This window comes from Peromyscus leucopus, chromosome 4, assembly GCF_004664715.2.
Source record: "Peromyscus leucopus breed LL Stock chromosome 4, UCI_PerLeu_2.1, whole genome shotgun sequence".
NCBI lineage: Eukaryota > Metazoa > Chordata > Mammalia > Rodentia > Cricetidae > Peromyscus > Peromyscus leucopus.
Window position 1 is genome coordinate 102496734 of NC_051066.1, and position 16134 is coordinate 102512867.

The 16134-nt window shown below is 40.4% G+C and overlaps 1 protein-coding gene across 1 annotated transcript in view; it reads right to left on the reverse strand.

Annotated features, from left to right (window-relative positions):
- Atp8b4 (ATPase phospholipid transporting 8B4 (putative)) overlaps positions 1 to 16134 on the reverse strand; it is a 203801-nt gene that overhangs the window by 134787 nt on the left and 52880 nt on the right. The window contains 3 exon segments of the mRNA XM_028892728.2: positions 7147 to 7208; positions 8314 to 8412; positions 11768 to 11881. Of these exon segments, the coding sequence (XP_028748561.1) occupies positions 7147 to 7208; positions 8314 to 8412; positions 11768 to 11881 (275 nt within the window).

Genomic DNA, 16134 nt, shown 5'->3' on the forward strand with positions numbered 1-16134 from the left:
TAAGGCATCACTAGCCTACTTTATGCATTCTCTGGACTGTGGTAACAAATCACCCTGAATCCATGGCTTAGAAGAGAAGAATATTCTTCTCTCTATTCCAGAAACTTAAAATCCAAAAGCAAGGTGTAACAAGAATAGAATCTCTCAGGAGGGGGGAGGGGGAAGGGAGAACAAGGGATCTGTCTGCTTTCCCTGATAGTTTCTAGTGGCCCATGAGTTCCTTCCTATGGGGCTAGGTAGCTTGAATATCTGCCTCCATCTGCACATTGTGCTCTTTTCTCTATTCCAAGACACTTGTGGTTGAGCCTAGGATATACCCTGATCCAGGATCACCATATCTCAACATCTAAATTATAGCCGCAAAAAACTATTTTATTCCACATAAGACCACACCCATGGGATCTATTGCCGGGAGGTAGATAGGCTACCAGGATGTTAGAATATAGTATAATCACAGCTGTATCTGAAAAGAACATTGCACAGTGGAATAGAGCAGAAGCAGCACAGACAAAGGAGACCAAAAGAACACCAGAATGCATGAACTATGAATAAACTGTAGTTCACATGAATCTGGGAAGCAACATCAAGGATAACTTCTATATTTTATTTATACTGTTAATTTTCTAAAGTTTCTAACCATAATAGATTGGCCATATGCTAATTTAAAATTCATGGAGGAAATGAACCCATTATGAGTATCTCAGGGACCTGAAGGCAGAATGATCCAATAGTAGAAAATTTTATATTGAGGTCTTTGATCCACTTGGACTTGAGTTTTGTGCATGGCGATAGATATGGATCTATTTGCTATCTTCTACATGTTGACATCCAGTTATGCCAGCACCATTTTTTGAAGATGCTTTCTTTTTTCCATTGTACAGTTTTGGCTTCTTTGTCAAAAATCAGTTGTTCATAGGTGTGTGGGTTAATGTCAGAGTCTTCAATTCAATTGCATTGGTCCACATGTCAGTTTTTATGCCAATGCCAGGCTGTTTTTTATTACTATGGCTCTTTAGTAAAGCTTTATGTCAGGGATGGTGATGCCTCCAGAGGTGGCCTTGTTGTACAAGATTCTTTTAGCTATCCTGTGTTTTCTGTTTATGGGATGGTTGAGCAGGAACAGGGATGGAGTGGGAAAGCAATGAGAGAGATACCATGATAGAAGGGGGTATCATGGGGATAGAGGGAAACCCAGTGCTAGGGAAGTTGCCAGGAATCCCAAGGATGACCCCAGCTTGGAATAATAGAAATAGTAGAGAGGGTGCCTGAACTGAACTGGATTGCCCCAGTGATCAGATCGGTGAATACCCTAACTGTCATCACAGAGCTTTTCTCTAATGACTGATGGAAGCAGATGCAGAGATCCACAGCCAAATACCAGGCAGAGTTCCAGCAGTCAAGTTGGGAGAGAGAGGAGGGATTCTATGAGCAAGTGCATCAGGATCATGATGGGGAAACCTGCAGAGACAACCAAACCAGACTAGTGGGGACTCATGAAAGTTGGATCAATGGCTGTGGAGCCTGCATGGGACTGGACTAGGCCCTCTGCATGGCAAGACGATTGTGTGTGTAGCTTGATTTGCTTGGGGAATCCACTGGTGGTAGAATAGGAATCCATCCCTAGTGCATGAGGGGGATTTTTGGAGCCAACTACCTATAATGGGACACCTCATGCAGCCTTGAGGCAGGGGAAAGGGCTTGGACTTGCTTCTACTGGATGTGCCTCCCCATAGGAGGCCTTAGCTTCTTGTGGGGGAAGTGGGGGTGGGTTGGGGGACAGGCTGGGAGGGGGAGGAGGGAAGAGGGGGATCTTTGATTGGTGTATAAAATTAATGAAAAAAATTAATAAAAAAAAAGAAAAGAAAACTTTAGAGAGGAAACCCTGATGGGGGTAAGTAGTCTATCAAATACTATCAATATATTGCTTTGGTGTAGACAGCCTTTGAGCTCAGATTGAAACCAAAGTACATTTCTAAAGTTAATATTCTTACATCCCCAAGGTCTTTGGAATTTGGGGTTTGGTTTTCAAAGGGAACTCTGAACCTCAATCTAACACTTTTTGTAAGGAAGAAAATGAACCAAATTTTAAAGATTGCATGGGATCTGCTGCATGTTTAATTCCCATTGTCACTGATAGTAAGAACACTGGTTACAACAGCAACAGGATCCTATTGGAGCCAAGAAAGACTCAAGCCATACTGAGTGACATTGTGGGAGGCACATGTGAGCCCCAGAGAAAAGACAATGGGCCAGCCACACTGAACCCCAACATGGAAGGGGGAGGAGAGTAAAAGACCAGAGGACATTTTTGAGGGGGAAAAAGCTGGGATCTCACATTGTTTGCTGAGGGATATGTGATGTGAGCCTCCTCCACAAAAGATGGGGTCAACTCTAGCTTACTCTCTGAGGCTAATGTGTGAGTGTCTCTTCGAAGGAGCTTTAACACTTCTCTGTGTTATATAAATGTTAAAGAAAACAGGACTGCTACAGAAAACTCCAGGTGCAGAGTTTTGAAAGGGTTACAACTCCCTTCAGGATGCACCTCATTTGGGGAAATAGTTGCCCTTTAGAAATTCAACCCTTAAAAATCCTATCTATGCAGCATAGTCATTAGATAGGATGGAAAATTGTTATAATAAATGTAACAGCTTTGCAGCTTGCACACAGAAGTCAGCCGTTTAGCAAGCAGCTCCTTCTGTCTGCAAAGCTGAAAAACAGAAACTGCCTAAGAAATGATTAAGACGTTCTAAAAATGCAATTAATTTGTGAAAGTGAAACTCTTTTTGAAACACTTTCATTGTGAATTAGCAATATGAGGTAAAGATGAATTTCATTTCTGTACTTTCACTGCATCCAAACAGCATTTTAAACTATTCTCATGACTACTTTTGAATTCATTGTTAAATCCATGAAAGCAGGTCTCATTGACATTGTTCTTATAAAATATAATAATTCTTCTCAAGTTTTCCTTTCAAATCTGCAAGCTCTTTTCACGTGTTATGTGATCACAATGGTATGACCATAATGTGATCATATGTGATCCCAATGGTGTGACCACAATGTACAAGCAATCTAGGCAGCTGGAGGTAAAATACTCAGATTGTCTTCTCCCTTGTGTAAACTGAAAGTCTCCATTTCAATCAAAGTAAGATGGCATAACTCAGTGTAGGGCATGTCAGTTCTCCCTCGGGATCAAGATTCCCACTCTTCCATTTAGAAGACACACAGAGACATACCCAATGTCTATCCGCAGCAGACATGCTAAATCCAATGGTGTTTGAGTTTGTTGTTGTTGCAGGTTCTCAACCAGAAAGTATAAGAGCCTATCAGGAAACATTATAGAAGGGGAGGGCCCAAAGAATGTCAGGGTAAGGAGATAGGGAAGCTGTGAAGCAAAAAGATACCTTCTGGAGGTAGCACAACCATTGCACTCATGAGCTATCTTTATCTGCACAATACTTGCACAAAATTGGGCCCCCAAATTGTCACCATACATAGGGGTAGATGGTTTTACTGCTGAATTCTACAAATTTTTCTATAGAATAGGGAGGGAACACTACCAAAATCATCTTATGATGCCACTATAACTCAAGGAGGGAATACTACCAAACCCATCCTATGACATCATTATAACTCAGTGAGGGAATACTACCAAACCCATCCCATGACATCATTATAACTCAGGGAGGGAACACTATCAAACTCATCCTAGAATGCCATTATAACTCTGATGCCAAACCCAGACAAAGAAAGAAAACTATAAACCAATCTCCCTGATGGACATGATCTTCAACAAAACGCTTTCTAATTGAATTCAAAGTCACATTAAGAGGATTGTTTATCATAAGCAAAATGATTTCACCCCAAAGATACAAGATAGGTTCAATATACCAAATCAATAAACACAATATACCACATTAACAGACTTATTTAATTCCAGCACTCGGGAGGCAGAGGCAGGCAGATCTCTGTGAGTCTGAGACCAGCCGGGTCTACAGGGTGAGTGCCAGGACAGCCAGGGCTACACGGAGAAACTCTGTCTCAAAAAACCAAAGGGGAAAAAAACAAGTTCTGGTGAAACCAGGAGTAGGCAGAAGACAGCTCAGTGTAATAAAGGCTACATATGAAAAGCCTATGACCAGCATTATACCAATTCCTTTAAAATCTAGTACAAGACAAGGGTGCTCATTCCCTCCAGTCTTACTCAATGCAGTGCTCTTAGTGGGGAAGCACAGTAAGTCAAGAGAAAATATAAATGGAGTAAAAATTGAAAAAGGATCAATTAAACTACCCTATTTGAAGACAGCATAATTCTATACTTAAAAGACTCAAGTGAACTCCATCAAGAAAAAAAAAAAACTCTTGAAGCTGATAAAGAGTTTCAGTAAAGTAACAATAGCAAGATACAAGATCAATATGTAATAATCAACAGTTTTTATATGCACTAACAACAAACTTCCTGAAAAAGAAATCAGGAAAAATATTCATTCACAAAAACTTCAAAAATATGCAGGGATAAACCTAAGCAAGAAGGTAAACTTTAAGACTCTGAAAAATGAAGCTGAAAAAGGCACCAGATAATGGAAAGACTCCCGTGCTCCTGGATGTTCAGAATTCATATTGAGAACATGACTATCCCACCAAAAGTAATCTACTGATTCAATGCAATCTCTACCAATATCCCAATGACATTTTTCAGAGATGTAGGGAAAAGTCTAAATTCCATACAGAAAGACAGAATATCACATATAGCCAAAGCAATTCTAAGCAGAAAGAACACAGTCAGAGGCACCATATTACCCGACCTCAAACTGTTCTACAGATCCATAGTGATAAAGACAGCGTGGTGTTAGCAGCATGAAGACAGTTCTATAAACTAATGGAACATGATAAAATACCCATAGATAACGCACACAGCTGTGGCCACTTAATTTTTGACAAAGGAGTCAAAAACATTTACTGGAAAAAAAAGACAGCCTTTCAACAAACAATGTTAGCAAAACTGGATATCCACCTGAAGAATGAAAACAGATCCAAATTTTTCATCATGCACAAAAACGATCTTTTCAAATTGCATCAAAGACTTTAATTTAAAACCTAGAACACTAAAACTGCTAAAATAAAACACAGAGGAAACATTTCAGAACATAGGTGTAAACAACAAATTTCTGAATAGGATCCTAGTAGCACAAGAAACAGGACCAAGAACTGGTAAATAGTAATACATGAAATTAAAAAGCATCTGTAAAACAAAAGGAACTGCCAACAGAAGAAACAGAAAGCCTGCACAATAGGGGAAAATCTTTGTGAGCTATGCCTCAGACAAAGGATTAATATTTAGAATATATATAAATAATTGCATAAATTAAATGCCTAAAAAAAAAAACCTGCCAATCAATCAATGGGCCAATGATCTAAGGAAACGCATTTTAAAGAAGAATGCAAGCAGCTAGGAAACTCTCTAGCCATCGAAATAAAGCAAATTAAAACCACTTTGAGATTATATCTCACACTAGTCTGAAAGGCCATCATCAAGAAAATAAATGACAACAAATGCTGGTGAGAACGCAGGTTTAGAGACCCCTTACTCACAGTTGGTAGGAGAGTAAACTAGTACAGTCACTGTGGAAATCATGTGGTGGCTTTGCAAAGACTTAAGATGGAGCTCCAACAGAATGTAATTGTCACATTCAGGCATATACCCAAGGTCTCTATGTGCTACCACAGAAATACCTGCACATCCATGCTTATTGTTGCTATTTTCACAATAGCTAGGAAATGGAATCAGCCTAGATGTCCATCAACAGATCAATGAATCTTGACAGTGTGGTAAGTATACACACACAATAGAATTCCATTTAACCCAGGAGAAAAAACAGAATTGTGTAATTTGCAGGGAAATGTTGAAACTAGTTTTTTTTAATTTATTTTATTCTGTGTGTTGATGTTTTACCCACATAGTCTGTACACATATGTGTGTAACTAGTACATGCAAAGGGCATTGGATCCCTCGGAACTGGAGTTACAGACAGTTGTGAGACATCATATGGGTGCTGGGAATTGAACCAAATCTTCTGTAACAACAGGGGCTCTTAACTACTGAGCCATTTCTCTGGCCCTGAAATTAGCCTTTTTTCAAAATTATTTTATTATTCTTAATTATGTGGGTGTGCACATGAGTGCAGGTGTCCTCGGAGGTCGGAAGTCAGATATATTTGATCCCCCTAGAGCTAAAGTCATGGGCAATTGTGAGCTGCCGGTTGCAAGTTCTGGGAATCAAACTCTTGTCTTCTGGAAGAACAGCAAATGTTCTTACCCACTGAGCCATCTCTCGGTGGGACATTCTATTAAGCCAAGTGACCCAGGCTCAATGGTTAAGACAAATCTGTATATTCTCTCTCATAGGTTGATCCTAGCCTCTAACTGTTAAGTATGAGTATCCAAATGGGAATAAATTCTGATAGAGCCCACAACCCTAGAAAGGAACCCATGAGACTGGAAAAACAGAAGTTTTAAAGGAGGAGGTGGGAAGACAATGGGAGAGCTGGAGTGGGAAAATGCTGGGGGTGGAAGTGTGCAGCGGGAAAGGAGGGCAGGGACGATGGAGACTCAAACAAATGAAACATGTCTGGGAAAAAGAAACCTACTACCGTATAAGCTAATAAGCTAATGAATTTTTAAAATTCATTAAAATTTAAAAGATATGAAAAGTGGTCCATACAAAAATAAGTAAAATAAAAAGAAACATTGGAAGGGAGCTTGAAGATTTCCCTCTAAACTTTTTAGTGTTTTCACTGTTGTATGGGTATATATACTCATGTTTGAAATCACTACTTATATTAGTACTGTTTCTACAGATGGTGTTCATTAACACATGAAATTAAATACAAGGAAAATTCATGTCATTGTAGATAATGTGTTCTAAATTCTTCTGTGGGGGGTGTATAAAGTCCTGCGACCTCTGCCTACTTGGAAATACAAAATTAAAGATATGTCTGTGTTCCACAAAATATACTCCCAAAGAATCAATTTCTAATCAATTAAAGAAGGACAGAAATACACACTTAATTAAATAGAAACATTAAGACCTGTCTGGGAGCCCCCAGAAATCTTAATAAAAGCCCAAAGAATGAACGCACGTCTTACCTGCTATCAATGAGCACTTCAGACTGTCGGTTATTCACTTGGTTATCACTCTTATGACGAAACTAAAAAAAAAAAAATTAGGAAAGAACATCTTAAGTCATCATTGATCTTAACAGCAACACGGAGCACACTCTGAGTTCGTCTGTGTGGACCATGTGGCTGTCCATCCGATGTGAACACAGCTTGCACTTACTTTGAGTAGAGTTTATGCACAGCTAATCAACACTCATCTCATCCTGGCAGACATATCACCATGGAAATCCTCTGTGTGTGTGTGTGTGTGTGTGTTGTGTGTGTGTGTGTGTGTGTGCGCTCATATGTACATGCTGTATGCTAGACACTCTTTTCTTTTAATTTTATTTATTTTATTTTACAATACCATTCAGTTCTACATATCAGCCATGGGTTCCCCTATTCTCCCCCCTCCCACCCCCTCCCTTTACCCCAGTCCACCCCCCATTCCCACCTCCTCCAGGGCAAATCCTCCCCCGAGGACTGCGATCAACCTGGTAGACTCAGTCCAGGCAGCTAGACACAACTCTTAATCCTTACACATTTCTAGTTGCTTCTAAGCAGGCAGCATGCCGTTTACCTCATAGTCCAGAGACAACCATACACAGGTTTTGAGAACGTCAACCCAGAACCAGTTTCCATTTCTCTCACATGCTCACAGTACCCTCAGCATATTAGTGCACACCCACAGATGAACAGGAGTGCTTTCAGGGACATGAAGCTTTTATTTCATAAACTATAATAACAGTGAGAGCTTTTCCTTTTGTATTTCAAAATGGTATGTGTGTACATACACATATACACACATACACACACATTATACTGCTGTCAGGCCTTCTCTTTTTCAACCTCAGATGTTATAGTATCAATGTGTACATTGAAATATGCTAGACACTTCATTAGGAGACAGAAACATACCACATGAAGACAAGTGTGTTATCCATGTATGTGTGGGCAATTGTAAGTTACTCATATCAAATTATGGATTTATTTTAAATTCTACATGCAATTGTGAAGAAACATCACATGCATCAACTTGGTAATTAAAGATCTTCCCCTCTGCCTCATGCTTGACCACCCTTCAGCAGCACTGGCTACATCCCCACTTCCTGTTTGAAATTGAGACATCAAGCATTCTTGGGAGTGAATACCCACATAGTCATCAGTAGCATCCTTGACAGCTGTCATGGAGATCACCAGGACCAGAGGCACAATGGTGGTGAACCACGTCAGGGAAGAGATTTCTGGAATGAGCTGAAACAAGCATTTCCAGTAGTTTAAGACTTTTTCAATTAAGAAAAACATCTCTCAATCTTCGTCAATTAACTGTATAACACTTGCAGAAATAAATTAGGTTGTGTTCAACTATTTGTACAAAAGTAAACTTGCTAAAACGGTTTAATTACATGCATTCAACTACAAAACATACAGAGAAATATCTTTCTGTCAATTTTCAGACTACCTGACAAAAATAAAATAAAAACTTAAAGCAAACTGGGAAGTGGGCTCCTTGAGTCCCTTCACACATCTTTCAGTAGGTTGTCACATGTCATGGATCCCTCAGCCTCTCTTCTGAGTCAATAAGTTACCAACCCCTCTTAACAGCACCTGTCAGAGAGCCTTTGCTCCTCAGTCTTGCAAAGGCTAACCACGTATTTCCATCTTAATAATTGGATGCTCTGAAAACTGAGTTAGTTTCTATGCTAGAATGTTTTGTATGAACCCATGGGTTCCATGTCCGCATGAATAACACTCCCCCTACTGTGCACACCAGACTACATTGTGAATGGTGATCCTGTATCAGAAAAGCCTGCAGAGCTGATATCATGTCCTTGTTTTCCTATTCCAGTTCTACATCTGAAGTATCTAAGGCATTGAAAATGCTAGCAGAAACACACACTGCTAAAGTATGTGCCTAGGTTCCTTTGGCTCCCACTCTATTCCTTTGTGCCTGTGCTACTATCCACAACAAACGTAGTAACAAGCATGTGACTCTCTTAGACAAGTGCTTTTTGTGTTTTCAGATCAAGTCACCTTCACTTGGGATCTGCTCCAGAACCATCAAGCAAGGTGGGGTCCAGCAGAGACTGTCAGGGGTTGGAGATCAAGTCCCATAAATAACTCAAAACTAAACCAATTTTACATTATAGATTCTGTACAATTTTTAAACCTCAAAAAATCCCTGAGCGACACTTGGCTTAGTCTGGGAGGAAGGGACTGGACCTCCCTGGACTGAGTCTAACAGATGACCACAACCTCGGGGAGGACTTGTCTGGAGGGGGGAGGAGGGGGGGGGGAAGGGGAGGGCGTGGGGGGGGAGAATAGGGGACCATGGCTGATATGTAGAACTGAATGGTATTGTAAAATAAAAAATATATATCAAAAAATAAATAAAAAAAAATAAAAAAATCCCTGAGCATTAAGTAATAGACACAAGCTCCAATGTCCTACAACACATTAAGTGGCTGTAGGACACATAAGCAACCAGAAGATAGGAATTTAAGGTGCTGGAGAGGTGGCTCGGTGGTTAAGAGTACTGGCTGCTCTTCCAAAGGTCCTGAGTTCAATTTCCAGCAACCACAACTGTCTGTAACTCCAGTTCCAGAGGTTCCAACACCCTCACACAAACATACATGCAGGCAAAACACCAATGCACATAAAATAATTATTTAACTTTAAAAAAAAAAAGATAGGAGGTCAAAGCTTCCCAATAAAAAGAACTGGTCAATGCCTGGGGATATAAAAGCTAATTACCCTAACTTGATCATTGCACATTGTGTGCATAATCCGAATTTTCATGCTATACCTCATAGACATGTATATTATTACATGTTAGTTCAAATAAAAATAACTTTAAGAAACACAATAAGAAAACAAAAGCAATAGGTCCCTGAAGATGCAGGAGAAACATTGGGTGGGTAGCAGAAAATCCTACTGTTTCTCTCTCTTGTTAACTCTGGGCTTCGCACATCATCTCACCTCCATAGCCCCCAGATGTTCACCAAGAAATAATATTGAACTAAGGCATCTCAAATGTCCCAAATATAAAATTGTGTGAATGCCATTAGAGAAATAAATTCAAAATTCTGGAATGGTGTAAAAGGTCACATCAAGAATCCGAAAGCAAGTCCATGACACTGGGGGAGGCGAGACCTTGGGTCTACACTTCCTTTCATGAAAGGCAGTTTGTTCATCAGGCTCTTCTGGTCGGTTGGTTTATCTGGTCTGGTTTTTTTGCTTTTTTTTTTTTTTTTTTTTTGGCTTTGGTTTTGTTTTGAGGTTTTTGTTTGTTTTTGTTTTTTTGTTTTGTTTTGTGTTTTGTTGGTTTTTTTTTATTTTGCACAATCAGTATCCAGTTACTCCCAACTATATCTTTTTTTTTTTCCTTAGGGAACTTTCAAACTTCTAATTTAAGTTCTTTTACTTTTAGTAAACTGACTCCATTCTGAAACAGGTTTTGACACATGCTCAAGATAATAACTGTACAAATTCTTGAGCAACAATGATTGGCTTAGGAGACAGATGCAATCAGAGCTAATACCAACAGGAAAAAATGAGAAAAGTGATGTTCTCTCTCTCTCTCTCTCTCTCTCTCTCTCTCTCTCTCTCTCTCCTCTCTCTCCCTTCTTCCTTCACAGGAGTTGGACAGCTTGGGAGATAAGTGGTGAAGCTGTCGGGACCTGACAATATGGAAGAAAACAGAGAAATCGAAGCCTTGTCCTACTGCAGTGGTTACTGTCTGTGAATCCAGTCACACATGAAAGGAGATACATCTTGGAATATATTCATCATCTGCTGAAGCTAACACAGATATCTGGCACTTATAATCAAAAGATTAACACACATAGTTTTTCAACTCAATATCGTACTCAACACTCTTCATCTAGATCTCCTGTAGCCGGGCCATCCTTATAGCTCTTTTAAATAGTTCACAATCTCACATGGAACTACCAATCTGATCTAATTAAACTATCCAAAACTAAAACTAAATAAGTCACTGGCTGATATGAATTATTGATGTGTGTATGAATCTTTCTTAATATATGCCTTTTTTTCCTTCCCAAAACACCAATACAAGTTGACATTTCATTTAAGTCCAATTTTAGTTAAAAGGGGGAAGATTATTAATGACTAATTAACCACTCAAAAATATAAATACAGTGAAATAATTTATATTGACATCATGTATTTAATGAATGCACACAATATGCCATTGTTCTTGGATTAAAGGGAAATTTGCCAAGTTCCACAACCTTTATAGTATTAGGAACCCCCACGCTGTCAATGTAGGAAAATGATAAGGAAAGGAAGAGGCCATGAGCAGCAATTATTAGACTTCTATATGGTTCAAATAAAGGTGAGACTTTTATACAGTTCAAATAAAAGTACATATTACAATGACTTAGGTGTTTAAGATAAATGTACTGGTTTTGTTTTATCTATTCTTGGCCCTCTCATTTTTAAGACAAAAAGCAGTAATAACATTAAAAATCTAATAAGAGTGGTCCTATGTAATCATGAATGTTTACTAAGTAAATTAACTTACGTTTTAAAATTATATGAGTACTTTCAACAAATAGATAATGAAGGAATACAGCTTAAAGATTACCTGTAGTATCAGGAGGAAAAGGAAATAGGCATTTGCCACTCTTTGGAACTGCTCAAATAAATTAATTGGCAAGAATGTGAGAATGTTGTATTTGGACGTGTGGATACGATTGTCCTGAAAAAGAGATAGCATCATGTTAGTTTGGATCAAGGCACTGCCCGTTATAACTCTTAAACATACAAACCCTAGCATAGGTTATACCATAGCAAAGTGAGCAGTTAGCTATCTAAGAAGTCCTAAGCTCCATGTAGCCAAGACCTTCACACATCCCAAGATAACATTGTCCTAATTCTAGGCAAATGACTGAGTGTCATATCACCCATGTAGTCATGGGTCATCACACACAAGTTGGCTTCTGAGTTTTTTGTCCTCCTATGCACTCTTTGGTAGATATTGCAGGAGCACCCACTGTCTTGCTTGAGTATCCCTGAGCTCATGCTGAGATACACAGACTTAAGGCATTTGGATGATGATCAGTCTGTCTCCCCAAAGTACGACCCCTTTTGGAAATTGACAAGAGATTTCTTTTTTTTTAACTTTTTAAAAATTTATTGTGTCTTTCACATTATGCATCTCCATCCCATTTACCTCCCCATCCCTTCATATCCACCCTCTGCTCTTGCAATCTGCCTCCCGAAATAAAATAAAATAAAATAAAATAAAATAAAATAAAATAAAATAAAATAAAAATTAAGAGAAAAAAGAAAAATCTCGTCATGGAAGCTGTAGTGTGACACAGTGAGTCACACAGTAGACCCTTTATCCATATATCTTTACTTGCAAGCATTCCTTGCAAAGAGTCATTGGTCTGCTTTGAGGCCTCGGGGTTCTGCTACACCATTGACACTGGGCCCTCACTAGGACTCCTCTTGGATACCCTATTGTTGCTTTGTGTTGTGGACATCCTGCAGCTTTGCATCTGCAGGACCTGCCCCTTCAAGTGCTCCAGCAGATCATAGATGGGATGGATGCTCTGTTTCTGGGACTGGGTCGTTGCAGATTGGTCAGCCCACCAGCTCTCCCCCATTCTCACCACTAGGGGGAGCGCTCCAGCATTGTCCCTGCCAGTTCACCCATATAGCCACAAGCCCTCAGGGCCGGCTCACCCACACCTACACCACCAGGCCAGCTCTATGATGCTGCCCTGGCAAAGTGCAGGGGCCACTCTCCGGAGCGCTGCAGCTGATGAGGGTCAGGGCCAGCTCTCCCAGCCGCCACAGGCAGTGAGGGCTTGCAGGTGCCTCTCTCCCTTGCCCATGTCGCCATATGACAGATGAGGGGTGGGGCCAGATCTCCTACACTTGTGTTCTCAGGGCCAGCTCACCCATGTCCCTGTCAACAGGGTCAGCTCTAATGTGCTGCCCAGGCGAAGTACAGGGCCCGCTTTCCTGAGTGCTGCAGCTGGTAAGGGAGAAGGTTAGCTCCCTCACCCCTCACAGGTGCCAGGGCGTGGGGGAAGACAAGGGATTCTTTGTCTGGAGATCTTCTGAGATGCTTACAAGGTAGCCTGTCCTTATTTCAGAATAGAATTACTGGAAACAATCTTTATTACAAAAAAAATGTAAATTTGTCTCACTGTAATCTCTTGCTCTATGTTAAGGCATGGGCCTCTGTCACTAACACTAAGTCTAAGGCCTTCCCTGGTGGTAGTATTCCAATATTTGAATGCTTCTCATAGAACACACCACACCTTCTGTCCCTGATTCCCATTCCCAAATCCTACAGCTTCTCTATGACTTTTTATAGCTATTCCTTCCTGGGCATCCTCCTCAGAATCTATCCAAATACAAAATATGGACACGGCTCATTAATAGGCCTTTGTTTATCCCATGTTCTACATTCATATATTAACGTGCCCCAACACTCCATTAGCGTTTTGGAAACTGCATCTCAATGTGTTTCCATATTGAGTTTTAATCACCTAATGGTCATTAGAAACTTCTATTAAAGGTGAGTGTTACATATTCTCTCTAATCTACATTTCCTGACTCCAAATCTTTAGATGTGCATATAGCCCACAGTAACCATAGAAATGGGGAAAGAAACTACAGAAACTACTATTAAATCAGTTGTCTTTCCTAAGCATTTACTTTTAATATAAATATGAAAAAGCTTTCCTGTGTCCCTAAACTATTACTTTAACTTACATGCATTACCAAAATCATTAAAAATTCCTTCCAACTTGTGCCATCAGGAAGTTTCAAATACATGTGTATTATGTATTCTTATAAAGCTAAAGACAAATACATTAAAAAAAGGGGCAAGTCTCATGATGTCATTGTTTTTCTCTGCTGAGTAGTATTCCATTGTGTATATGTGCCACAATTTATTTATCCATTCTTCAGTTGAAGGGCATCTAGGTTGTTTCCAGGTTTTGGCTATTACAAACAATGCTGATATAAACATAGCTGAGCAAGTGCTCTTGTGGTATGATTGAGCATTTCTTGGGTATATGCCCAAGAGTGGTATAGCTGGATCTTGGGGGAGATTGATTCCCAATTTTCTAAGAAAGCGCCATATTGATTTCCAAAGTGGTTGTACAAGCTTGCATTCCCACCAGCAGTGGAGAAGAGTTCCCCAAGTTCCACATCCTCTCCAGCATAAAGTGTCCTCAGTGTTTTTTATCTTAGCCGTCTTGATTTGCATTTCCCTGATGATTAGGGATGTTGAGCAATTCCTTAAATGTCTTTCAGCCATTTGAGTTTCCTCTGTTGAGAATTCTCTGTTTAGTTCTATAGCCCATTTCTTAATTGGACTGTTGGTCGTTTTGATGTCTAATTTCTTGAGTTCCTTATATATTCTGGATATCAGTCCTCTGTCAGATGTGGGGTTGGTGAAGATCTTTTCCCATTCTCTAGGCTGTCGCTTTGCCTTGTTGACTATATCCTTTGCTCTACAAAAGCTTCTCAGTTTCAAGAGGTCCCATTGATTGATTGTTTCTCTCAGTGCCTGTGCTACTGGTGTTATATTTAGGAAGTGATCTCCTATGCCAATGCATTCAAGACTACTTCCCACTTTCTCTTCTAGCAGGTTCAGAGTAGCTGGATTTATGTTGAGGTCCTTGATCCACTTGGACTTAAGTTTTGTGCATGGTGACAGATATGGATCTATTTGCAGCCTTCTACATGTTGATATCCATTTATGCCAGCACCATTTGTTGAAGATGCTTTCTTTTTTCCATTGTACACTTTTGGCTTCTTTGTCAAATGAATGGATCTAGAAAAAATCATCCTGAGTGAGGTAACCCAGACTCAGAAAGACAAATATGGTATGTACTCACTCATAGGAGGATACTAGATGTGGAACAAGGATGACTGGACTGCTACTCACATCACCAGTGAGGCTGCCTGGAAAACAGGACCCCAAGAAAGACACGGGGATCACCCAATGGCAGAGAAATGGATGAGATCTACATGAACAGCCTGGACATGAGTGGGAGCAATGAACGGCGAGGGCGAGGGAAAGAGAGCAGGAGATCCCAGCTGGATCAAGAACAGAGAGGAGAACAAGGAATAGGAGACCATGGTAAATGAAGACCACATGAGAAAAGAAAGAAACAAAGTGCTAGAGAGGCCCACAGAAATCCACAAAGATACCCCCACAAAAGACTGCTGGCAATGGTCGAGAGACAGCGGGACTGACCTACTCTGGTGATGGAATGGCCAAACACCCTAATAGTTGTGCCAGAAACCCCATCCAAGTACTGAGGAATCTGGATGCAGACATCCATGGCTAGGCCCCGGGTGGAGCGCTGGGAGTCTAATTAGCGAGAAAGAGGAGGGTTTATATGAGCGAGAATTGTTGAAACCAAGGTTGGATAAAGCACAGGGACAAATAGCCAAACGAATGGAAACACATGAACTATGAACCAAAGGCTGAGGGGCCCCAACTGGATCAGGCCCTCTGAATAGGTGAGACAGTTGATTGGCTTGATCTGTTTGGGAGGCATCTAGGCAGTGGTACCAGGTCCTGGGCTCGCTGCATGAGATAGCTGTTTGAAACCTGGGACTTATACAGGGACACTTGGCTCAATCTGGGAGGAGGGGACTGGACCTGCCTGGACTGAGTCTATCAGGTCGATCTCAGTCCTCAGGGGTGGCCTTGATCTGGAGGTGGTGGGAAAGGGCGGTGGGCTGGGGGGAAGGGGAGGGGGGCAGGAAGGGGGAGAACAAGGAAATCTGTGACTGTTATGTAGAACTGAATAGTATTGTAAAATAAAATAGATAAAATAAAATAAAGGGGGGCAAGCCTACAGGAAACAAAATTATCACTGAAACAATGAAGCCTGGGACATAACCAATGAGCTTTCTACAGATTAATAGAGCTTTGTTCAGTCATTATATGAAATGCAGGGGTCTGGGGAGAAA